The sequence below is a fragment of the Schistocerca cancellata genome, chromosome 2 (genome assembly GCF_023864275.1).
Source record: "Schistocerca cancellata isolate TAMUIC-IGC-003103 chromosome 2, iqSchCanc2.1, whole genome shotgun sequence".
In the NCBI taxonomy this organism is placed as follows: Eukaryota; Metazoa; Arthropoda; class Insecta; order Orthoptera; family Acrididae; genus Schistocerca; species Schistocerca cancellata.
In genome coordinates this window covers 466,120,735-466,146,878 of record NC_064627.1, presented here as the reverse complement: position 1 = coordinate 466,146,878, position 26,144 = coordinate 466,120,735, and the positions used below count along the sequence as shown (strand labels likewise).

Genomic DNA, 26,144 nt, shown 5'->3' with positions numbered 1-26,144 from the left:
ATGTCTCATACATCTTGCTCATGAGATGGTAGAGTTTTGTCATGACTGGCTCTCCCAAAGCTGTCAGTAGTTCTAATGGAATGTTGTCTACTCCCGGGGCCTTGTTTCAACTTAGGTCTTTCAGTGCTCTGTCAAACTCTTCACGCAGTATCATATCTTCCATTTCATCTTTATCTACATCCTCTTCCATTTCCATAATATTGTCCTCAAGAACATCACCCCTGTACAGACCCTCTATACACTGCTTCCACCTTTCTGCTTTCCCTTCTTTGCTTAGAACTGGGTTTCCATATAAGCTCTTGATATTCATACAAGTGGTCCTCTTTTCTCCAAAGGTCTCTTTAATTTTCCTGTAGGCAGTATCTATGTTACCCCTAGTGAGATAAGCCTCTACATCCTTACATTTGTCCTCTAGCCATCCCTGCTTAGCCATTTTGCACTTCCTGTCGATCTCATTTTTGAGACGTTTGTATTCCTTTTTGCCTGCTTTATTTACTGCATTTTTAAATTTTCTCCGTTCATCAATTAAATTCAGTATCTCTTCAGTTACCCAAGGATTTCTACTAGCCCTCGTCTTTTTACCTACTTGATCGTCTGCTGCCTTCACTATTTCATCCCACAAAGCTACCCATTCTTCTTCTACTGTATTTCTTTCCCCCATTCCTGTCAATTGTTCGCTTATGCTCTCCCTGAAACTCTGTGCAACCTCTGATTCTTTCAGTTTATTCAGGTCTCATCTCCTTAAATTCCCACCTTTTTGCAGTTTCTTCAGTTTTAATCTACAGTTCATAACCAGTAGATTGTGGTCAGAGTCCACATCTGCCCCTGGAAATGTCTTAAAATTAAAAACCTGGTTCCTAAATCTCTCTCTTACTATTATATAATATATCTGAAACCTTCTAGTATCTCCAGGGTTCTTCCATGTATACAACCTTCTTTCATGATTCTTGAACCAAATGTTCTACCAGGCGGTTTCCTCTTTCGTTTCGTACCCCCCATCCATATTAACCTACTACGTTTCCTTCTCTTCCTTTTCCTACTGTTGAATTCCTGTCACCCGTGACTATTAAATTTTCGTCTCCCTTCACTACCTGAATAATTTCTTTTGTCTCATCATACATTTCATCAATTTCTTTATCTGCAGAGCTAGTTGGTATATAAACTTGTACTACTGTAGTAGGCATGGGCTTTGTGTCTATCTTGGCCACAATAATGCATTCACTATGCTGTTTGTAGTAGCTTACCTGCACTCCTATTTTTTTTATTCGCTATTAAACGTCCTACTGCATTACCCCTATTTGATGTTGTATTTATAACCCTGTATTCACCTGACCAAAAGTCTTGTTCCTCCTGCCACCGAACTTCACTAATTCCCACTATATCTAACTTTAACCTATCCATTCCCCTTTTTAAATTTTCTATCCTACCTGACATTCCACGCACCGGTCCGTAGAACGCCAGTTTTCTTTCTCCTGATAACGACGTTCTCTTGAGTAGTCCCTGCCCGGAGATCCGAATGGGGGACTATTTTACCTCCGAAATATTTTACCCAAGAGAATGCCATAATCATTTAATCATACAGTAAAGCTGCATGCTCTCGGGAAAAATTACGGCTGTAGTTTCCCCTCGCTTTCAGCCGTTTGCAGTACCACAACAGCAAGGCCGTTTTGGTTAGCGTTACAAGGCCAGATCAGTCAATCATCCAGACTGTTGCCCCTGAAACTACTGAAAAGGCTGCTGCCCCTCTTCAGGAACCACACGTTTGTCTGGCCTCTCAACAGATACCCCTCCGTTGTGGTTGCACCTACGGTACGGCTATCTGTATCGTTGAGGCACTCAAGCTTCCCCGCCAATGGCAAGGTCCATGGTTCATGGGGAGGGGGGGGGGGGGGCAGTAGTGTATATTGCAGAATATTTTATATCCCAGATTAAGTAGTGTGATCCCTCTGTAATTGCCACACTCCATCTCATCTCCTTTCTTATATATGGGAGATATGCTACCCTCTTTCCATTGTTGGGCATTTTCTCCTCTTCGCATATTCTGGTGATCATTTTCAGAAGGCTTCGTTCCAGCTCTCTGCCTCCTTGCTTGAACAGTTCTGCTGGAATACCATCTGTCCCTGCCGCCTTGTTGTTTTTCAATTTCTTCATGGCAGTTTTCACTTCTTCTATATTGGCGGGGCAGTGTTGTTGTCTGGGTCCTCTTCCCCATTCGTTTCTATTGGATTCCTTGGTATAGTTATTCTACGGTTGAGGAGACTATCAAATTACATGCGCCATATTTCGCATATTCCCTGTCTCATCTTTTATTAAGCTTGTTTTACTACCAAAAGACTTCCATGCTGCATTCACCTCCCTATAGAATTTTCTTATTTCATTTTTGCTTCTCATGAGCTCTATTTCTTTGATACTTGCTTTCATCCGTTCTCTCTCTTTTCTTTTGTGAGTCCTCTTTTCAATCCTCCATTTTTCTTTGTATTCTTCTACTATCCTCCTCATACAGTGTGATCGCAGTGTCTTTCTATATGCTTCTTTCTATTCTTCAGTTGCTATTTTGCATTCAGTATCAAACCATGATGGTCTTACTTGTCTTGTCCCAATTCCAAGCATCTCTCTTGCCGATGTCTCCACAGTTTTTTTTTTTTTATCGCTTCCCACTGATCTTCAGTGTTGTTATATTGTCCAAAGTTTTCCAGAATCTGAGTTATCTTCTCCTGATATTGTTCTCTAACTTCCACTGATTCTAAAGTTGTTATATTTCTGTGCCCTGAGTCAGACTCCATTTGCTGTGTTAGATATCCTTGCCCTCACCCGTGCCCATACCAGAAAATGATCTGTATCCATGTTTGGGCCTCTGAGACTCCTCACATCCAATAGGTGCTATTTGTGTCTCACGTCTGTCAACACATGGTCGATCTGGTTTACTGTGTTTCCATCCGGTGAGTTCCATGTTCCCTCATGTATTTCTTTATGCGGGAACATTGTTGATTCTATTACCATATTTATAGATGCTGCAAACAGTATAAGCCTTGCTCCATTCTCATTACTTGTTGCATGTTTTCTGTGAGGACCAATTATCAGTCCATAAATCTGTTCTTTCCCCACGTGAGCGTTTAGGTCTCCGGCTATTATTTTAATATCATGCCCTGGGCACTCATCATATGCTCTTTCAAAAGATTCATAGAATTCTTCTTCTTCTTCGTATTCTTCTGTTGGTGCATGGGCATTAATTATGGAATAGTTAAAGAATTTCCCCTTTATCCTGAGTGTTGATAGTCTTGGACTAATAGGTGTAAATCCTATTACCAAATCTTTTAATTGACGATGTACAACAAATCCTGTCCCCAGCTCATTATTTCTTTTGCTGCAGCTATAAAATATATTCGCTTCCTTCTTTTCTAAAATTCCACTGTCCATCCATCTAATTTCTTGTAGTGCTATTATACTTTTCTTCAGATTCATTATTTGATACAGCATTACTTTCAGTGCTCCTGGGCTATGTAGGGATCTCACATTCCGAGTACCAATGTATATGTATAGATATGATCTAGGCATTATATTTCTCTTCTTCCGTATTTTCCCTCCTTCATTTACTTGTATTCCACCCTCATTGTCCTTTTTCCATACCAGGTCAGTCTTTCTTCATCTGTCCGGCTTTACTTTGTAGAAGTTTCGCAACAATTGTTTTTTACAGAGCAGGCTGTCAACCCTGTGTCCGCCCCTACTGTGGGATGGGTGCTTTTTAATCAGGGTTTTCTTCCCTTGGCCTTTGGAGACCCAACTCCCAACTGCAAGGCAGCAGTTGTTTTGCTGGTTTTGGTCCCCCCCGGGTATTTGATTTCCCCGGTGTCCACCACATCTGGTGAATGTTCCCCAATCCGCCACCTGGGGGGGGGGGGGGGGGGGCACCTGATGGGAGACTAGCATCTCCACACTGATTCCAACTGCACCCACCCCACACCATTATAGAGCCTCCACCAGCTTGAACAGTCCCCTGCTGACATGCAGGGTCCATGGATTCACGAGGTTGTCTCCGTACCTGCACACATTCATCCGGAACGTGTTTCCAGTCATCAACAATCCATTGTTGGTGTTGATGGACTCAGGCAAGGCAAGGCAAGGCATAAAGGTTTATGTCGTGCAGTCGTCAAGGGTACACGAGTGGGCCTTTGGCTCTGAAAGCCCATATCGATGAAATTTCATTGAATGATTCGCACACTGACACTTCTTGATAGCCCAGCATTGAAATCTGCAGCAATTGGCAGAAGGGTTGCATGTATGTTATGTTGAACGATTCTCTTCAGTCATCGTTGGTTCCATCCTTGCAGGATGTTTGTCCTGCGACAGTGATGTCAGAGATTTGATGTTTTACTGGATTCCTGATATTCACGATACACTCGTGAAATGGTTATACGGGAAAATCGCCACTTCATCACTACTTCGGAGATGCTGTGTCCCATCACTCGTGCACCAACTATAAGACCACGTTCAAACTCACTTAAATCTAGATTACCTGCCATTATAGCAGCAGTAACCAATCTAACAACTGCGCTGGACACTTGTTGTCTCATATAGGCACTGCTGACCGCAACACTGTATTCTGCCAGTTTACGTATCTCTGTATTTGAATCTGCGTTCCTATACCAGTTTCTTTGGTGTTTCAGTGTATATTGTGCAGTTGTACTGATCACAATTCCCAAAGAGTACATGCTGACTTGTATTTCATTATTATACTGGCTGGGCCATTTTGACACTTAAACGGTTAAGTATCTCAGAATGTAATCCACCTTCTAAATCCAGTGCAATTATCTTTAAATCCGATATTCTTAGATTTATCTGAGTCTTTTCTTGACATGACACAGGAATATAATAATATTGGAATTTGTTGTGTCTGAGTTTGAACTTAGTTGCCCCCATGTCATCATTAGTTTTTACCTTTAATTCTTCAAATCCAGCCTTTCCATCTGCTTTAAATTGTTTAAGCTTTTCAAAAGAATCCTAGAGGTGCTCTTCCATTGTGCATATTAATACTTGCATACAATTCAAATATGATATGCACAAAACACTTCCCCATATTACAAAAGTTACTCATATTGGTCTGGAAAATCACTATTTAAAACAAAATCAACAAATAGAACCACAATGTCATACTAGTTAGAAAAACTAAAGGTTTCTGCTTTTTAGATGGGTCACCTGGTTTTGGTGTACTGGATGCCACATGGTAAGGTAGACAGCAATGCACCGCTGGTTCCCTTGGTGGAGTAATGGTTCTGCTGTGTCTCATCCTAGAAATTGCTCAGTAGTCGTTAGTTGACCACAGCAATTTGTCACTGACCACCAAATTGGCCACCTTTGTTCTGTACCGACACCTAGAAAATCTTCTTTGTTGAATATAATGCTTGAACCTGTAATTACAGGTTATCAGTACCAAATTATTCATAACTGACTTTAGCACTTAGTTTTAAATACACAGTTCTTTTATGACCTGTTATCTTTTTATCACACTTTATGGTCCCCATATCAATTTCTTACAAAATTCAAATTTTCAATCAACTTCAGTGAGTAAACAGTTCTCTCTTTAATTAAGATGTTTTGGATGAAGCAAAAAATTGTTTCAATTCATACATTTCTTCTTGCATTTACTCTTCTGTTATGGTTTGTCACTAAGATCTTCCATCCACTTTGTAATTTGTGTCCTGCACTAGGATCACAGATGTGGTGTAATTGTTGCTTCGGATATAGGGTTGTTATGTTACTTGTATAACAGCTGTTTGACTGTGGATCTCCCGCAGTGGTCTTTCTTATATCTTCACAAAGGCTGTAGTGATTATTTTAATATGCAAATTATGATATACAGGGTGAAGCGAAATTTGCGCACTTGGGCTTCGCAGCGCGACTCCTCACATGCCAGCGATAAAAAAAGGTCCCTCAGAAAATTTCGTCTTGCGAGTACATCTGGCAGAAAAAGGATGTTAAGGGTATACGGAATGAGTTTTTCAATGAAAAAATCGATTTTTGGGTAAATGCATTTTCGAAAAATTTAGACTCACCCGTTTAATACCATGTATAAAATATTTGGATGACGTGAATAGAACTATTTTAAATAATTTTTTAAAATAATTTCGACACACGATGTTCCGCACCTTGTATATGAGACGCGAAATATACCTGATATAGACAGTCTTGCCAGAGATATAATTGAGCACAAAAGAGTTAGCTTTTCTGTTGGCTACACTGCTAGACAGTTGACAATAGATTCTGCACCATTTGTATTGTTTCCTTTGTGAGTACATCCATGTCATTGTTGTGAAAGTCGTATGTGGAGAAGTCATTGAGTTTTCTTTCCTTCAACATGCCAAGACCTAGTCTGAAGGTATTTAGAAAGCGTGTACATTGGCGCAAGAAAGTAAAGTGTACTAAAAATTCATCTGATTCATCTTCATCAGTATCTGATGTCCCAGTAGCAGCGACTAACCTCAACACCGGTAGTGATACATTGAGTGATGCTGCTGCCACTACACCGGAAAGTGCTTCAAGAAGAAAACTAGCTGGAATTGAAGAAGAATACAAGAAACTAAATGCTGGGACTATAAAATATGAGGTAATTAACGTCTCTTTATTATCAGACGTTTTGGAGAACAATGTGTGTTGCAAACAATGTGGAAAATGTGGTGTTTCATTGAAAACAAACTTACATGTAGGACTTGCTTGTGAATTATAGTTGATGTGCAGTTATTGCAAACACAGTGTTACTTTCTTCAATTCCTCACATGTTACTGCAGATACAGGTAAACTATACGATATAAACATTAGACTGGTTTATGGATTACGGTGTATAGGAAAGGGCAGGGCTGCAGGTGCCTTGTTGTGTGGTGTGATGAACCTCCCTCCTCCACCTTCAAAATTTAACAAACACATAATTGCAATAGGCTCTGCTGTAGAAGATGTGGCACAGGAAAACATGAAAGATGCTGTTGAGGAAGCAGTTGTTGAAAATAATAATAGCAGAGACTTGTCCATAGCTTTTGATGGAAGCTGGCAGGAGAGAGGCCACACATCTCTGAATGGTGTAGTAACAGCTACAAGTGTGGACACTGGTAAGGTAGTTGATGTGGCAATACTTTCCAAGCATTGCAGATGTAAGGAGAAAATGAAAAATAAACATGAAGAGGAGTGCATGGCAAATTACTATGGGTCAAGTGGTGGTATGGAAGTTGCTGGTGTAAGAAGTATTTATCAACGCTCAGTAAAATGGTACAACATTAGATACATAAATTATCTTGGAGATGGTGACTCAAAGGCTTTCAAAGAAATTGAGGAACTGAGACCCTATGGTAACGATGTGAAAATTTCCAAACTGGAGTGTGTTGGCCATGTTCAGAAAAGGATGGGATCAAGACTTCGATGGCTCAAGGCTAGCATAAGAAGCAAGAAATTGGGCGATGGAAAAACTTTAGATGGGAAAAATAGACTGACAGATGCTACAATAGATCATATTCAGAAGTGCTATGGTCTAGCAATAAGACAGAATACAGCAGATGCAGAATTAATGAGAAGAGCAGTCTGGGCTCTGTTTTTTCATACAGCTTCAAACAATGAGAATCCCCAACATGGGCTTTGTCCAAAAGGAGTCGATAGTTGGTGCAAGTACAACAGAGGCAAGATAACTAAGAAACAATACAATCGCCCTCATCACCTGCCACCTGCCATAATGGATGAAATAAAACCAATATTCCGAGACCTCGCAGATATTAGTCTACTAAAGAAATGTCTTCATGGCCGGACTCAAAATCCAAATGAGTGTGTGAACCATGTGATATGGAATAGACTACCTAAAACTGTGTTTGTGGGTATAGACACACTTCACTTTGGCGTTTATGATGCTGTTTCATCATTCAATCAGGGCAATATAACAAAGTGCAAAGTTCTGCAGAAGTTGGGGCTCTGTGTAGGACTACAAACTGCCGCAGCTATGCTTTGTTTGGACAAGGAACGGCTCAGGTCTTCAGATAATGCCATAAAAGTATATTCAAAGATGGCTAGACAGCATAGCAGAGCCATCAAGAGGAAGCTGTTGGACGATTCTGATGATACAAGCTATGGAGCAGTCTTGTACTGAAGTAAAAACTTTGAAGCTAATTTCCCGTAACTTTAGTTTTTTTGTGTATAAGGTACATTTTCTCAGGGCCTATTTATAGTAGAAAGATGAAATTTTCTGTAGTTGTTCCTTAAGACCTTCTAATATATCTGAATTAAAAGATATGTGGAATTATTTTGTATTAATGGATGTAAATTTTAAAATACTTGTTAAAATGTATAACTTTTTTTAACATTTACAAAAAATAAAATATCTGAAAAACTATACATCATTTTTTCAAAATTAATAATTCAGCATAAAAGCAGAACATATCTCTGCGTTCTGTGAAAAAATCAAGAGTATCGTCCAAATAACAAATGAGAAAATGTTCTTAACTTTCAGCTCAATTTAACATTGTAAGTATAGGGCGTTCCGTATACCCTTAAAGAGTGTCAATCCGGCAACATTGTAACAACACATATGGTAACTACCTCTGAGACCACATATGTAGAAATGGAAGAGAGGTCAGCTTTGGAAGAAGCCCTTTTCACGTCATGGGCTCAAATTTGTTCGCACCACTTCATCTACTAGATGTGAAACCTGTTTTCTCTGTACCCTCCTTTAATGGTCACATAGATTAGTACCAACTATTATTCTTGCCTCGTTCAGATCCTTTACATTTTGTTAGGGCCTTACATTACCAGTAGGACTAGCAACATGCTTTATCAGGGTGTATATGACCCGGGACAACTGGGAGATCCGGGAGAAAGCCGGGAATTTTTTCATCCGGGAGAAAGCCGGGAAAAACCCAGGAATTTTTCGTTGTTTTTGTTTTCAGTTAAATTTTTGTAATTTTGACTAGTAAGAACCGATACTGGAAACAAAGGATATTACTGTATCCTGCTATTGCACAATAATACTGCAGCAATAAAACACGAACGAGAGAAAAAACAAAATTAAAACTTAAATTGTAAAGGAAATGCGCAATATACAGCAACAAAACACAGTGCTCATACAAGTGTCTGCCAACAGCAAAATATGTCAAAGGCTTTAGGAAGACTATGCAGTGCTTCATAACAACAAATTGCCTCCGATGAGCGTGACGTCACAACTGTTTACATTAGGTTCGGTTTAGCAGTTACGAGCGGGATCATGCGCTTGCACAGTTGAGTAATACCTTCTCCTGCTTCTGGCTACAGAAATGTGGCTGTTGGCTGTGTAAGCAGTCGCAGCAAGCACCTAGATGATACTGGGAAAAATTTTACTGGAGCACCCAAGCTGCCAGATTCATGCATGCGCACCAGGCCCAGATCTAGGAGGGGGAGGGGGGGGGTGCAAATTCATATTCTTGAGGGGGGAAAAACCCTGTTTCACAAAGCGACTAACATCGAGCGCACGTTAGTGTGTCGATTATTCATATGACTTTGAAATAATCCCTGTCGGTTTTTGAACATTATTGAACACATTCTAAGTTGATTTCTGAATGAATCGTATGTTGATCTGTGAATGCGTGCATAGTTTACATGATGTCTCTGTCAGGGGAATCCTCGTCGCATGTAGAAACAAACTTTTCTCCAGACAGAAGGGGCTATACGAGCTGAGCGGAGTCAATGCCGAACAGATGAATGCCAACCACTGTCTGATTGTGTGGTTGATTGGGTTTGCGAATGATGAGCGTTGTTACAATTACTAGCGAAATCCATAGATTCAGACTACAGGAGTCGAAATAAACGATAACAGGCAAGAAAGATTACGTATTACCTTCTTGGTGTATCCAAGAAAATTAAATTTTGACAGAAAATTTTTGGCCAGATTGCTATACTAGTAAGGGCCAGGTGTACAGTCCCCAGCTAGCAGCCGCTTTAAGTTATATTATGAAAGAAACGCGGAAATTGCGTTGTACGAACGTGTAAAAACACCTACCCGGAGAATAACCACGGCGAACTAAACTGGTGATTCTGGCAGAGTTAGTGAAGTTAACCTGTGAATGAGCTTTGACATTGGCAGGAATAGTTACAGAATTAGTGATAACAAGACTGTTTGTTAGAACGAGGAAGGAGAAGAAACGGGGACATCACACAAATTATGAAACAGTATGACGATTCCAAGTTTGTATAAAAATTTCGTACTACTACTTTTTGATCTCATGCTCGAGAAACTGGAGTGTATGAATGTAGTGTGAAACTACTTCCTAACGTAAAGCTTTTTGCTTGTAGTAGGCCTAATAGGCATTTGATATTGGTGCTTTGTGAATTATATTCTGTCGTTACAAAAAAGCCTGTTTGTGCCAAAACAGTCTCGTTTATTTGGTGTGTGTACAATTATTGTAGCATTAGAAAGGCCTATTTTGTTTTATCTAGCAGACAGTGACAAAATAGATGTAATCAGATCGGGAAACCACACCAGTCTTGGGTCCTATTGCGTTAACAGCTTTTTCAGTATTAGATAACGACTTTTCGATTTTTCATGTAGCAAAACGTTTGACGAACTTTGATAAGGTAATAGATTCCTTCGCAGAAAGGAAAGCACTCCATGTAAAACTGTTCCAATATTAGAGAGAATAAAATTCTAGGAGCTAAGGATTGAAGAAATGTGTATTGTCTTGCTTGTCTCATGTCTTTACTGGGTCTATGTATCCTATATTTAATTTTATGTCACACAAAACAGCAAGTTGTTAGCTGATAGGCAATAAAGAGTGCAAATTTTCTGAAGAGTTCTTGAGAGTTCTTGTTTTCCATTACAAAATATACACGTTTCAATTCCACAGAGCGAAATACAGTGGCGTGCGATAGAAGAATGCTGTGTGAGGAGGCGAGGCACTGCACTTTGGCACACTTACGACCAAATAACATGTCTTACATTTCCTCCAACACGTATGTTTCATGCATCAGACTCTTCAGACAGATGTGCGCTAAAAAATGAACATATTTTTGAAAATTAGATTTTAAAAAAAATTTTTGACGACATATCTCAAACGCTCGAGGGAGTTGCGGGGTATTGCCCTGGTTCGGAAATATCATAGATACGGGGCTGATGCGCAGAGCAGTCTGAGTTATTGTGGGGAAATGGATAGTCACCACGTGACCCGTATTTACATTTAGTGATTTTGCTGTTTCCTCTTCGTTTACTGCTCTCACGTCAAATGAAAACAAAACAGATTTCTGTGGCCGGGAGCTATCAACTGAATTAAAATACATTCACATAATTACGGGAGGCTAAAATGTGTTATTAGTTGCAGATTTTATTTTATTTCCACCTTTCTGACAGTCAAGCATTAATTGCCTTGCAGAACAATGATGATATTTTTGTCTGCTTGCTAAAGAAATTTTCTTTTATTGATCTTTCCCACTGAGGCAGACAATATATTTGAAACGTTTTCAACTTCTAGCACTTATGGCATTATGCCATAGTAAAGAACCAAACATGAGATAACACATTACTGGTACTCCAAGAAAATTTACAGCCTGAAAACCACATTGAAAAGCTTAATATCAGGTCGTGGCCTACTTCACTGGAAATCTGGACATACGAATGTGCACTTTTTAGTGTGGATCAGAAATTCAGATGTTCTTGGAGTATCCTCTGATGTCTTGTTTCTTTTATGACATAATGTAAGATCTTCTAATGTTTTATACATACGAACTTACGGTCTCCCTACGACATGGTAGCTGCGCAAGCGCGGTGACGCCTGTCATCTGACGCTCTCTAGCAATTGCAGAAACGAATCTGTTTCTACCAGGTCGTGGGAAAATATTCAGAATGGTGGTTTGAGAAGCGTTACCATCAAAGTAAATTTCCTTTTACGCAAGTTGAACTATGTGCGAGAATGTAAGATGAATTTCTTAAATCACAGAGTGTTTGACTGTCATTTAAAAATCAGCTCGTTGATGACGAGTTATTAAAAATTTTACTGGCACGTTTGTGTGAATATCTTAAATTGCAATAGATGCATAAAAGACCAACATCATATGTGAAAGCTTAGCTTCTCTTGCAGCGTATTAATCTTATAGACCAATATTATATGTGGAAGCTTTGTGTTTGGTGTAGCGGCACTATGTATATTAATTTAAACAATTAACTTTTCCTGTTTGTGTCCTCACACTACTTAACAGTGATGTTGCTATTGGCTGACATCATGTGCTCTAAGCTCTGAATACCCGCTGTCATCGGCTGGCGAGATCACGTGACATGAGCTATCACTGGCTTACAAAAGCGTATGGCAATCTCGATTTCAATGCTTCGGAAAGTAACATGCGGTGTTTGGTGGAATTCGAATTTATACTTTCATAATACGAAAATATTCGGCACATTAAAGATTTTTCCAAAACGTGTTTTTTCCTCTGTGTTTCATTTTCTAAAGCGCCGGGAAATTCTACGCCCGTGTATAAAACCATAATCATTCAAAGGACTGATAAGTTATACAGTTCCGAGAGAAAGTATACTGTCAGTTAATAATCCGGGAGAAATCCGGGAATTTTTTTTTCCTTGTCCACGTATACACCCTGTTTATGAATAATATCCAAACTCGGTTATTATTTGTATGTGTTATCACCATGGTTCTATTAATTGTTTCAACAGTCTATTCCTTATTTGTCTAACCGCCGGTCGTGGTGGCCGAGCGGTTCTAGGCGCTTCAGTCCGGAACCGCATGACTGCTACAGTCGCAGGTTCGAATCCTGCCTCGGGCATGGACGTGTGTGATGTCCTTAGGCTAGTTAGGTTTAAGTAGTTCTAAGTTCTAGGGTGCTGATGACCTCATATGTTAAGTCCTATAGTGCACAGAGCCATAACCACGTATTTGGTGTGTTCAGCGTTACAAAATATTGTAAATTTAAGATACATGTGACATAAGAAATGGTGTACATTACAGTATGAAATTTTTGAATGAAATTAGCAAATAAAAAAAAAAAAATGCGCCCCATCCCTGGATTGAACCCTTGACCTCCTGCATGCTAACCCAAAACTCTGTCCACTGCATTAACTGTACAGCATGAATAATATGTGCGGTCAGAGGTAGTTACAGTAGGTGTTGTTATAGTGTTGGCAGATTGCCACTCTTTAACGTCCTTTTCTGCCAGATGTACTCGCCAGACGAAATTTTGTGAGAGATATTTTTTTTTATCGCTGGCATGTGAGGAGTCACGCTGCAAAGACCAAGTGCGTGAATTTTGCTTTGCCCTCTATATGTGGCTTCATGTGATGAATTTTCCTCCTCTTCTAATACGTCGTCATTTCATATGAATCAAACATCTTAATTTTTTTGTATGCAAGATTCATATTTTTAACTCAAAAGTTCAGCTCACTCACAATATATCATTGATTTATTGTTGACATAAAGAGTTCTTGAAAAGCCTTCACATCTTCAGGGCAGGATGGTTATCAATGGAATACCCATTTCTACATCTGAGGAGTTATTTCCTTTTGTCAAATGGTAAACTGTCCTACAATATGACTTACCACATGCACAATAAAAACAGCGTGGGACATCCAGGAAAAACCTGGGAATTCTTTTATCTGGGAGAAAACCGGGAAAACCCCAGAAATTTTTCCATTGTTTTAGTCTTCAGTGAAATTTTTGTAATTTTGTCTGGTAAGAACTAATAGTCTGACAAAGAATTTTACTGTATCCCGCTACTGCAGAATAATACTGCAGCAATAAAACGTAAACGAGAGAATAAAACCAAAATAAAACGTAAGTTGCAAAGGAAATGTGCCGTTTACAACAAAACACAGTGCATACACAAGCGCCTGCCAAGAGCAAAATGTGTCAAATGCCTTAGGACGAAGACAATGGAATATATAATAACAGCAAACTACTTCCGATGAGTGTGACGTCATAACTATTTACATTAAGTTCCTTTAGAGCAGTTGCCAGCGGGCTCATGCGCATGTGCAGTTGAGTTTTGTATGAGAAGTACCTTCAGCTTCTGGCTACTTGAAGTGTGGCTGCAGCAGTAGGAAGAAGCAGTTATGCTACCCAGAAAAAATTTTCTGGCTCGCCTAAGCTGCCAGATTCGCGCATGCACAGAGCAGTGTTCATTGTAGTGGGAGGGGGATAGTGACTTGTGTTTCTGTTTAGTTATTTTGATGCTTTCTCTTCATTTACAATTCACACATCAAATGAAAACAAAACTGATTTGTGTGGTTGGGAGCTATGAAGTGAATTAAAATACATTCACGTATTTAAGGAAGGCTAAAATAGGTTATTACTTTCAGTTTTATGATTTTATTTTATTTCCATCTTTTTGGCAGTCAAGCATTAATCGCCTTGCACAAGAATGAAGTTATTTTGGTCGATTTGCTAAACAAATGTGGGTTTTATGAATCTTTTCTACAGATGCAGCCTATTTATAAGAAACGAAATGTTTCATTCCACACTATTGGCTAGTTTCAACTATTCACCGAATTTCAAGTACACATTTTCGTCTTCTGGCATGTATGGCATTATGCTGTAATAAAGAACCAACATGAGACAATACAGTACTGGTATTCCAAGAAAATTTGCATCCCGAAAAGTGCAATGAAAAGCTTAATATAAAATTGGGGCCTACTCCATTGTAAATCTGGACATATGGATGTGTCCTTTAAACTGAATTATGCATTTTAGTATACTTTACAGAATTCCTAAGATCTTTGAGTATTCTCTGATGTCCTATTTCCTCATGTAAGAACTCAGTGCTACACCTGTACAAACATATGGGCTTCCTACGTCGTCATAGCTGCCCACGCGCAGTAATGCCTGTTTTCTGGCAGCTGCTGAAATGAACCCGTGTCGAAGAGGTCACAGGAAAATATTGCGAATGGTTCTTTGAAAAGTGTTATTTTCGAAGGAAATTTTCTTTTATGCAAGATGAATTGTTACGTGTTAGAATGAGCAGTGAATTTATTAAATCACAGTGTGTTTGACTCTCATTTAAAACCTAACAATTTGAATCCCAATCCCTTAGAATAATTTTCAGTCCAGAAGACCAAAAATTAATGACATTGTTTAAAATTTTAGTGGCTCATTTGCGTGAAATATCTTATACCTACACATACTAAAAAGACCAATATTATATATGAAAGCTTAGCTTTTCTTGTAGCTACACTTCGTACATTAATTTAAGCCATTAACTTTTCCTATTTGTGTGTTCACCACTACTTGACAGTGATGTTGCTATTGGCTGACTACATCACATGTCCTATGCTCTGAATATCTGCTGTCATTATCTGGCAAGATCACTTGGCATGAGCTGTGATTGGCTTATAGAAGTGCATTGCAATCTATATTTCAGTGCTTCGGAAATTAACATGCTTTTCCCCTTTCCGGGTTTCGTTTTCTAAAGTGCTGGTAAATTCTGTGCTGTTGTATGAAACGTTTACCATTTATAGGATTGATGTTTTGACTGCTCCGAGGGAAACTGCACTGTCGCTTATCATGGAAAAAGTGTAGTATCACTTTGGGAGAAGTGGATTTTCACATGGGAAAAAGTGTTTTTTTAACTGAGAGATCTGGGAAATTTTTTTTTCCTTCTTGTCCACATTTACACCCTGAAAAATAAAACCATGGTACAATATCTTTGTTATATTTTGTGTTATTTTTTATTTACTATGATGGTAGACTTAAAAGTAATGCATGCATGCTTGTATAACGCAATCTAAATGACCTGAGAAACATACCAAGTGGCATGTGTAAGGTAATTCACCCCTCTGTACACATGTGCAGTTTGAGTGTGTTGCATTCATCCATTGTATTTTGAGTACAGGAGGTACAGTGTTCTAGTACTGTCTCAACGTGAGCTAAAAAGCATGCTGTTATCAGATTTTTAACTGTTGAAAAAATGAATCATAGTGAGATTCATCATTATTTAAGGGGGGTTTATGAAGGTGCTGTTGATAGGTGTGCTGTAAATTGCTGGATAATAAAATTTTGTGGTTGCGAGCCTGGAAAAGCCATAATTGATGAAACATTCAGCAGTCACCCAATTGCTGCCATAGATGATAAACATCGAGAACTTGTTGACAATTTGATTCAGAATAGTCAGCAAATCACTCAAAAGCATATCACAAACCATATTGGAATACCTAAGTAACACATTAGCTTCATTATTGAACAACTAAGATACCATAAAATCTGTGCACAATTGGTACCACACTGTCTCACAGATGAGGATAAATGGTGTCAATTGGAATTCTGCAAGCAACTTCTGCAGGACTACTGTGATGATGGAGATGACGACCTCTTGAATATTGTGATGGAAGATGAGCTGTGCATCCATTGTTACGACCCAGAAGAGAAAAAGAGAGTACTGAATATCAACATCTATCTTCTCCTCAGATGAAAAAAAAAGGCCCCACACACACACACACACACACACACACACACACACACACACACACCTTTTGACTCTGTTTTTGGATGCTCACAAAGTCAATTTTTATTTTTCCTCTAAAAAGGGTGGACCTCAAGGGTAATCATGACACCTCGGATGATGAGGTGAAGGCAGCTGTCAAGTCTTGGATTCTAGAAAAGTCAAAAGCATTTTTCAGTGATGGAAAAAAAAAAAACCTTGTTATGCATTGTGTGAGAAATGGGCTAGTCTTAATGGTGACTATGTTGAAAAGTAAATGTATGGTTTTGAAGCTTAAGAATTGTATTTTATTGTACTTTTTGTGTGATCTTCCTAATTGATTCTGTTTGTGTTCTACTAGCATATGTGCATTACTTTTCAGTTTACCCTTGTATATAGACAGCTTTTGTTGCATCATTCACTAGTAAGAATATGTAGGGATATGCTCCACTCCTTTGGAGTGGTATGTGTTACTATACAAGTTTTTTTACGTCTGTATCCTAACTCTGAAAACCACCGTGAAGTGCATGGCAGAGGGGACATCCCATTGTACCAGTTGTTGGGGTTTCTTCCTGTTCAATTCATGCATGGAGTGCAGGAAGAATGATCGTTCGAATGTCTCTGTGCGTGCATTAATTATTCTAATCTAACTCTCATGATATCTGTATGAGCGATACATAGGGGGTCGTAGTATATTCATAAGAGTCATCAGTTAAAGTCAGTTCTTGAAACTTCGATAATAATGTCAGGATAGTTTACGTCTGTCTTAAAGAGTCTGCCAGTTCAGTTCCTTCAGTATCTGTGTGACACTCTCCCATGAATCAAACAAACCTGTGATCATTTGTACTGCCCTTCTCTGTACACATTCAGTATTCCCTGTTAGTCCTATTTAGTACAGGTCCCACACACTTAAGCAATATTCTAGAAATGGTTGCGAGTTATTTGTAAGCGATCTCCATTGTAGACTGATTGCACTTCCCCAGCAGTGTACCAATAAACTGAAGCCTACCACCTGCTTTACCCATGACTGAGCCTATCTGTTCATTCCATTCCATTTCATATCCCTACAGTGTGTTACACCCAGGTTTTTGTCTGAGATGGCCAATTCTAGCCGTGTGTCATTGCTATTATAGGATACTATGTTTTTTAGTTTTGTTATGTGCACAATTTTACATTTTTGAACATCTAAAACCAAGTTGCCAATCTCTGCACCTTTTTGAAATCTTATTGAGATCTGACTGAATGTCTGTGCAGCTTCTTTCAGACAGTGCTTCATTGTATATAATTGCATCATCTGCAAAATGTCTGAGGTTACTATTAATATTGTCTGCAAGGTCATTAATATACAAAATGAACAGCAAGGGTCCAACACACTTCCCTCTGGTATACCTGAAGTAACTTCATAATCTGACGATGACACTCTAGTCAAGATAACATGTTGTGTCCTCCCTACCAAAAAGTCCTCAATCCTGTCACAAATTTCACTTGATACCCTATATGATTGTACTTTTGATGATGACCATAGGTATGCTTTTCAGAAATCAAGAAATACTGCATCTACATGACTGCTTTGATACAAACCTTTCAGTATGTCATGTGAGAAAAGTTTGAATTGGATTTCACATTATCATTGTTTTCGGAATCCATGCTGGTTGGCATAAAAGAGGTCACTGTGTTCGAGATACCTCATTATGTTTGAGCTCAGAATGTGTTCAAAGATTGCATGGCAAATTGATGTGAAGGATATTGGATAGTAGTTTTGTGAACGACTTCTACTACCCTTCTTGTAGATGGGTGTGACTTGTGCTTTTTACTAAGAACTAGGTATGGTGTTTTGTGTGAGGGCCCTTTGATAGATTGTAGTTAGAAGAGGGGCTAAGCTGCAAAGTCTGTATAGAATCTGACAGGGCTTCCATTGGGCCCTGGAGCTTTTTTCTAACCCATTTATTCCTTTGTAATCCAAGGCTTTTTATGTCTGAGTTGTGACATGCTTTGTTTTCTTGAGAAAGTAGTTGTTAATTATTGATAAAAACTGATCCGTAAATACATTAAATTTTAAAACGACTCTGTCACATTATGAACAGCCCTACTATTAGCTTCTCTGTAAGGCTGCTGAAATGCTCTGTTGTCTTTTCATTAATTACCCTGTTTTTTGTGATACCATTTCACTGTAATTAGCTAAACTATTTGATGAGCATCATGGTCAGAGAGGCTGTTCAGTATTGGATAAACAGTTACATCACAGATTTAGGGTCCATGTACATGTGTGTTTTCTGTTAGTGTACTGCTTCCTTATGTAGCTCTGGAGGGGAAACAGAACACAGGTTATTCGTGTTAACTGACATTTACAAATCATTAATGTTATCAGAATGCTTCAGAACATTTATATTAAAATCATTTGTTTTCTTTTGGTGTCTAGGTAACATAACAACTCAAATGTTGTTCATTCAGTGTTGATGGTACCCTTGTAGAATCTCAATAAAGCTCACATTTGTATTAGACATTGCTGCACCTCAGTTCGCTTCTGATAATATATCCTTCATCTCTGGCCAGGCTGTTGTCTGCTTCCATAGTTATTGGCATCTGCTGCTCTGTTCAAGTCCCCATGCGTGGATGAAATGAAATTAATTTCCAAGATTTTTTGCAGGTTGCAATTTTAATATTAGTGTTGTATGAAACTTCCTGGCAGACTAAAACTGTGTACCTCACTGAGACTCAGTCCAGAATCCTTTCCTTTTCAGGGCAATTTTCTTATTGACTGAGTTATCCAGGCATGACTCACAACCCACCATTGTGGCTTCACTTCTGTCCGTAACTCTCCTCCATTCTGATCTGTACAGAAGCTAGTCTGCATACCTAGCAAGGCTAACACTCCAGAGAGAGGATATTACAGAGAGATGGATTGTTTCCAGAATGAATCACTCACTCTGCAGTGGATTGTTCGCCGTTTTGAAACTTAATAGCTGGTTGGTTAATATTATCACTCTTGTAAAAATTTCCACGAAGGAAATGTAACTGTATGTGCACCTCCCCTGACTCTCTTCCACTCACTCACTCACGCAAACACTTATGCCTGCGGTGACACTGATAATGAATGGGTGCCAAAGCTGAAGGATGTGTGGGGGGAGGGGGGGGGGGGGGGGGAGGGAAATAGTGAGCAACATAGGGCAGGTTGTAATTCCTTTGGATAAGATCAAGCAATCCATTGGTGCACTGTCTGTTCATAGCATCCAATGGCCACAATATTTTGGGAAATAGGCCATAAGATAACAATGACTAAACAGAGGTGGTGGTGGTGGTGGTGGTCTGCTTGTGTCTGTATATGTGTGGATGGATATGTGTGTGTGTGCGAGTGTATACCCGTCCTTTTTTCCCCCTAAGGTAAGTCTTTCCGCTCCCGGGACTGGAATGACTCCTTACCCTCTCCCTTAAAACCCACATCCTTTCGTCTTTCCCTCTCCTTCCCTCTTTCCTGATGAGGCAACAGTTTGTTGCGAAAGCTTGAATTTTGTGTGTATGTTTGTGTTCGTTTGTGTGTCTGTCGACCTGCCGGCGCTTTCGTTTGGTGAGTCACATCATCTTTGTTTTTAGGTATATTTTTCCTTCGTGGAATGTTTCCTTCTATTATATTTATATATAATGTCTTATTTTCCTTCAGGCAGTTACTCCTGAAATGGGTGTAACATTGAAGCCAGTGATCAATTTTACATGCATTGTTAACCTCATTTATTTGTGGACACTGTGAAAGTAAAATAATGAAAGTAAGACTCATTTAGCTATAATTTCATATATTTAAAGAAAGGGCTAGTTTTTTTATTTTTTTTTAAAAGGTGTCTGTCATTTTATAATAATGCAGATATTTGGAGTGGTTGTTAACTCTATAGACTCGTACATAGCATTCAAGTCTCATTTTGTGAGTGGCGATTGTCAGAATACTTGTGAGCATCATAAGTTCAATTTGTTTTTATTTCACCTTTTTTAAGCACTCTGATGAAGAAACTGATACAGTCAACAAATTTTCCATTTTCAGAACACTAGTGACCTGACAATCAATGTTCAAGGTAGGCCAATTTATGTCCACAAGACAGTGTTGAAGATTCGGTGCGAACATTTCAGGGCTATGTTTGAACACAATTGGCAGGAAAGTACAAGAAGGTATGTAAATACTACAGTTGATACTAATTTTTAATTAATAATAGTACATTATTCACCTTATCAACTGTTGTGTGCTTCACTTTTTCAGTGAACTCAATATGGAGTACTATACATATCCTGTATACAGAGCATTTCTTGAATACCTTTACACAGATCATGTCCTGTTACCACCAGAAAATGCTTTGGGTAAGTGTGTGAATATTTGAACAACTCTAATAATATCAGATAAACAGGGATGTAAATGCTAAAATTACTATGGATTAGTGTAAGAATAGAGTAAGCAAGCTAAGTAAAGTTATCTTCAGGTTGCTTTGAACATCCCAGTGCTTTTCTTGGCATTCTCCTATTAGAGCTGGTAAGTCTTTACCCTACTCTGACCTTCTGAATTGACTCACCCAGCTAGCTTCAGATGGACTCCAAACCACACTGCAACAAGAATAATTATATCCCATGCCATTAAATGTATAAATAACTGCAGGAAAACATTGCAGATAGATCCTTTGCATTTTAGAACTTAATATTGGTTTTAAAAGAAAGAAATAGAAAAGTGAAAAAGGAGAGGAGTGATTAGATTAGATTAGTACTTGTTCCATAGATCATGAATACAACACTTCGTAATGATGTGGAATGTGTCAGGTTAATAAAAGGTGTCCGTACAAGATATTACATTACGCAAAATATTACATGACACTTAATATTTTGTTTTTTGGGTGGGGGTGGGGGTTGGGTGGGGGAAATTACCCACTTACCATACCCAAAAAGTCATCTAATGAGTAGAAGGAGTTGCCATTCAGAAATTCTTTTAATTTCCTTTTAAATTCTATATGGCTATCTGTCAGACTTTTGATTTTATTAGGTAAGTGAACAAAGACTTTTGTGGCAGCATAATTTACCCCCTTCTGAGCCAAATTTAGATTTAACCTTGAGTAGTGAACATCATCCTTTCTACTAGTGTTACAGCCATGTACACTGCTATTACTTTTGAATTCGTCCAGATTGTTAATAACAAATTTCATAAGTGAATATATATATATATATATATATATATATAATATATATATATATATATAGAAAGATGATGAGACTTACCAAACAAAAGCGCTGGCAGGTCGATAGACACACAAAATTCTAGCTTTCGCAACCAACGGTTGCCTCGTCAGAAAAGAAAGAGGGAAGGAGAGGGAAAGACAAAAGGATATGGGTTTTAAGGGAGAGGGTAAGGAGTCATTCCAATCCCGGGAGCGGAATGACTTACCTTAGGGGGAAAAAAGGACAGGTATACACTCGCGCGCGCACACACACACACACATATCCATCCGCATATACACAGACACAAGCAGACATTTGTAAAGGCAAAGAGTTTGGGCAGAGATGTCAGTCGGGACGGAAGTACAGAGGCAAAGATGATGTTGAAATACAGGTGAGGTATGAGCGGCGGCAAATTGAAATTAGAAATTAGCGGAGATTGAGGCCTGGCAGATAGCGAAGAGAGGATATGCTGAAGGGCAAGTTCCCATCTCCGGAGTTCTGACAGGTTGGTGTTAGTGGGAAGTATCCAGATAACCCGGACGGTGTAACACTGTGCCAAGATGTGCTGGCCGTGCACCAAGGCATGTTTAGCCACAGGGTGATATCCTCATTACCAACAAACACTGTCTGCCTGTGTCCATTCATGCGAATGGACAGTTTGTTGCTGGTCATTCCCACATAGAACGCTTCACAGTGTAGGCAGGTCAGTTGGTAAATCACGTGGGTGCTTTCACACGTGGCTCTGCCTTTGATCGTGTACACCTTCCGGGTTACAGGACTGGAATAGGTGGTGGTGGGAGGGTGCATGGGACAGGTTTTACACCAGGGGCGGTTACAGGGGTAGGAGCCAGAGGGTAGGGAAGGTGGTTTGGGGATTTCATAGGGATGAACTAAGAGGTTACGAAGGTTAGGTGGACGGCGGAAAGACACTCTTGGTGGATTGGGGAGGATTTCATGAAGCATGGATCTCATTTCAGGGCAGGATTTGAGGAAGTCGTATCCCTGCTGGAGAGCCACATTCAGAATCTGAGCCAGTCCCGGAAAGTATCCTGTCACAAGTGGGGCACTTTTGGGGTTCTTCTGTGGAAGGTTCCGGGTTTGAGGAGATGAGGAAGTGGCTCTGGTTATTTGCTTCTGTACCAGGTCGGGAGGGTAGTTACGGGATGCAAAAGCTGTTTTCAGGTTGTTGGTGTAATGGTTCAAGGATTCCGGACTGGAGCAGATTCGTTTGCCACGAAGACCTAGGCTGTAGGGAAGGGACTGTTTGATGTGGAATGGGTGGCAGGTGTCATAATGGAGGTACTGTTGCTTGTTGGTGGGTTTGATGTAGACGGACTTGTGAAGCTGGCCATTGGACAGGTGGAGGTCAACGTTAAGGAAAGTGGCATGGGATTTAGAGTAGGACCAGGTGAATCTGATGGAACCAAAGGAGTTGAGGTTGGAGAGTAAATTCTGGAATTCTTCTTCACTGTGAGTCCAGATCATGAAAATGTCATCAATAAATCTGTACCAAACTTTGGGTTGGCAGGCCTGGGTAACCAAGAAGGCTTCCTCTAAGTGACCCATGAATAGGTTGGCGTACGAGGGGGCCATCCTGGTACCCATGGCTGTTCCCTGTAATTGTTGGTATGTCTGGCCTTCAAAAGTGAAGAAGTTGTGGGTCAGGATGATGCTGGCTAAGGTAATGAGGAAAGAGGTTTTAGGTAGGGCGGCAGGTGATCGGCGTGAAAGGAAGTGCTCCATCGCAGCGAGGCCCTGGACATGCAGAATATTTGTGTATAAGGAAGTGGCATCAATGGTTACAAGGATGGTTTCCGGGGGTAACAGACTGGGTAGGGATTCCAGGCGTTCGAGAAAGTGGTTGGTGTCTTTGATGAAGGATGGGAGACTGCATGTAATGGGTTGAAGGTGTTGATCTACGTAGGCAGAGATGTGTTCTGTGGGGGCTTGGTAACCAGCTACAATGGGACGGCCGGGATGATTGGGTTTGTGAATTTTGGGAAGAAGGTAAAAGGTAGGGGTGCGAGGTGTTGGTGGGGTCAGGAGGTTGATGGAGTCAGGTGAAAGGTTTTGTAGGGGGCCTAAGGTTCTGAGGATTCCTTGAAGCTCCGCCTGGACATCAGGAATGGGATTACCTTGGCAAACTTTGTAAGTAGTGTTGTCTGAAAGCTGACGCAGTCCCTCAGCCACATACTCCCGACGATCAAGTACCACAGTCGTGGAACCCTTGTCCGCCGGAAGAATGACGATGGATTGGTCAGCCTTCAGATCACGGATAGCCTGGGCTTCAGCAGTGGTGATGTTGGGAGTAGGATTAAGGTTTTTTAAGAAGGATTGAGAGGCAAGACTGGAAGTCAGAAATTCCTGGAAGGTTAGGAGAGGGTGATTTTGAGGAAGAGGAGGTGGGTCCCGCTGTGACGGAGGACGGAACTGTTCCAGGCATGGTTCAATTTGGATAGTATCTTGGGGAGTTGGATCATTAGGAGTAGGATTAGGATCATTTTTCTTCGTGGCAAAGTGATATTTCCAGCAGAGAGTACGGGTGTAGGACAGTAAATCTTTGACAAGGGCTGTTTGGCAAAATCTGGGAGTGGGGCTGAAGGTGAGGCCTTTGGATAGGACAGAGGTTTCGGATTGGGTGAGAGGTTTGGAGGAAAGGTTAACTACTGAATTGGGGTTTTGTGGTTCCAGATTGTGTTGATTGGAATTTTGAGGTTTTGGAGGGAGTGGAGCTGGAAGTGGGAGATTGAGTAGATGGGAGAGACTGGGTTTGTGTGCAATGAGAGGAGGTTGAGGTTTGCTGGAAAGGTTGTGAAGGGTGAGTGAGTTGCCTTTCCGGAGGTGGGAAACCAGGAGATTGGATAGTTTTTTAAGGTGGAGGGTGGCATGCTGTTCTAATTTGCGGTTGGCCTGTAGGAGGATGCTCTGAACAACCGGTGTGGATGTGGGAGAGGAAAGATTGAGGACTTTTATTAGGGATAGGAGTTGATGGATGTGTTGATTGGCTGAGTGGATGTGTAGGTGAAGGATTAGGTGGGTGAGGGCAATGGATTGTTCGGTTTGGAACTGGTATAGGGACTGATGGAAAGAAGGGTTGCAGCCAGAGATGGGAACTTTAAGTGTGAGGCCTTTGGGGGTGATGCCAAATGTCAGACAAGCCTGAGAAAATAAAATATGGGAGTGTAATCTGGCTAGGGCGAAGGCATGTTTGCAGAGGGAATGTAAATAAAACTTAATGGGGTCGTTGTGGAGGTGTTGTGAGGGTGACATGGTACTAGAAGGTGGAAAGAGGAACACGAGGCTGAAATGAAAATGAAAATAAATATAAAAATATATGGGGAGAGATAAAGGTAAAACTAGAAAGCAAATGGAGATCTGGTGTGAAAAAGGCGAAAAAGGGTTGGTTAGAGCTGGGCTATGTTGATCCTGTGGTGAACTTGTGTAGGTAGATAATGATGTGCATAAAGGTTAGGCGATTGTGTTGCCGCCAAAACACGTTAAACGGTGGAGAAATACGGGAAAATTTCGAAAAAACTACGTGAGGATGTATTAAAAGGGGTGGATCCTGACCCACAACTTCTTCACTTTTGAAGGCCAGACATACCAACAATTAAAGGGAACAGCCATGGGTACCAGGATGGCCCCCTCGTACGCCAACCTATTCATGGGTCACTTAGAGGAAGCCTTCTTGGTTACCCAGGCCTGCCAACCCAAAGTTTGGTACAGATTTATTGATGACATTTTCATGATCTGGACTCACAGTGAAGAAGAATTCCAGAATTTACTCTCCAACCTCAACTCCTTTGGTTCCATCAGATTCACCTGGTCCTACTCTAAATCCCATGCCACTTTCCTTAACGTTGACCTCCGCCTGTCCAATGGCCAGCTTCACACGTCCGTCCACAGCAAAACCACCAACAAGCAACAGTACCTCCATTATGACACCTGCCACCCATTCCACATCAAACGGTCCCTTCCCTACAGCTTAGGTCTTCGTGGCAAACGAATCTGCTCCAGTCCGGAATCCTTGAACCATTACACCAACAACCTGAAAACAGCTTTTGCATCCCGTAACTACCCTCCCGACCTGGTACAGAAGCAAATAACCAGAGCCACTTCCTCATCTCCTCAAACCCGGAACCTTCCACAGAACAACCCCAAAAGTGCCCCACTTGTGACAGGATACTTTCCGGGACTGGATCAGATTCTGAATGTGGCTCTCCAGCAGGGATACGACTTCCTCAAATCCTGCCCTGAAATGAGATCCATCCTTCATGAAATCCTCCCCACTCCACCAAGAGTGTCTTTCCGCCGTCCACCTAACCTTCGTAAGCTCTTAGTTCATCCCTATGAAATCCCCAAACCACCTTCCCTACCCTCTGGCTCCTACCCCTGTAACCGCCCCCGGTGTAAAACCTGTCCCATGCACCCTCCCACCACCACCTATTCCAGTCCTGTAACACGGAAGGTGTACACGATCAAAGGCAGAGCCACGTGTGAAAGCACCCACGTGATTTACCAACTGACCTGCCTACACTGTGAAGTGTTCTATT

The 26,144-nt window shown here is 40.4% G+C and overlaps 1 protein-coding gene across 2 annotated transcripts in view; it reads left to right on the top strand.

Moving 5' to 3' along the window:
* LOC126161974 (RCC1 and BTB domain-containing protein 1-like) overlaps positions 1-26,144 on the top strand; it is a 219,791-nt gene that overhangs the window by 111,224 nt on the left and 82,423 nt on the right. For both annotated transcript variants that reach the window (XR_007534982.1, XM_049918165.1), the window contains exons 9-10: positions 20,438-20,562; positions 20,651-20,748. Coding sequence is in view for 1 of the 2 variants with exons in the window: in XM_049918165.1 (XP_049774122.1) it covers positions 20,438-20,562; positions 20,651-20,748 (223 nt within the window). In the remaining variant the exon portion in view is untranslated. The remainder of the gene's footprint in view (positions 1-20,437; positions 20,563-20,650; positions 20,749-26,144) is intronic.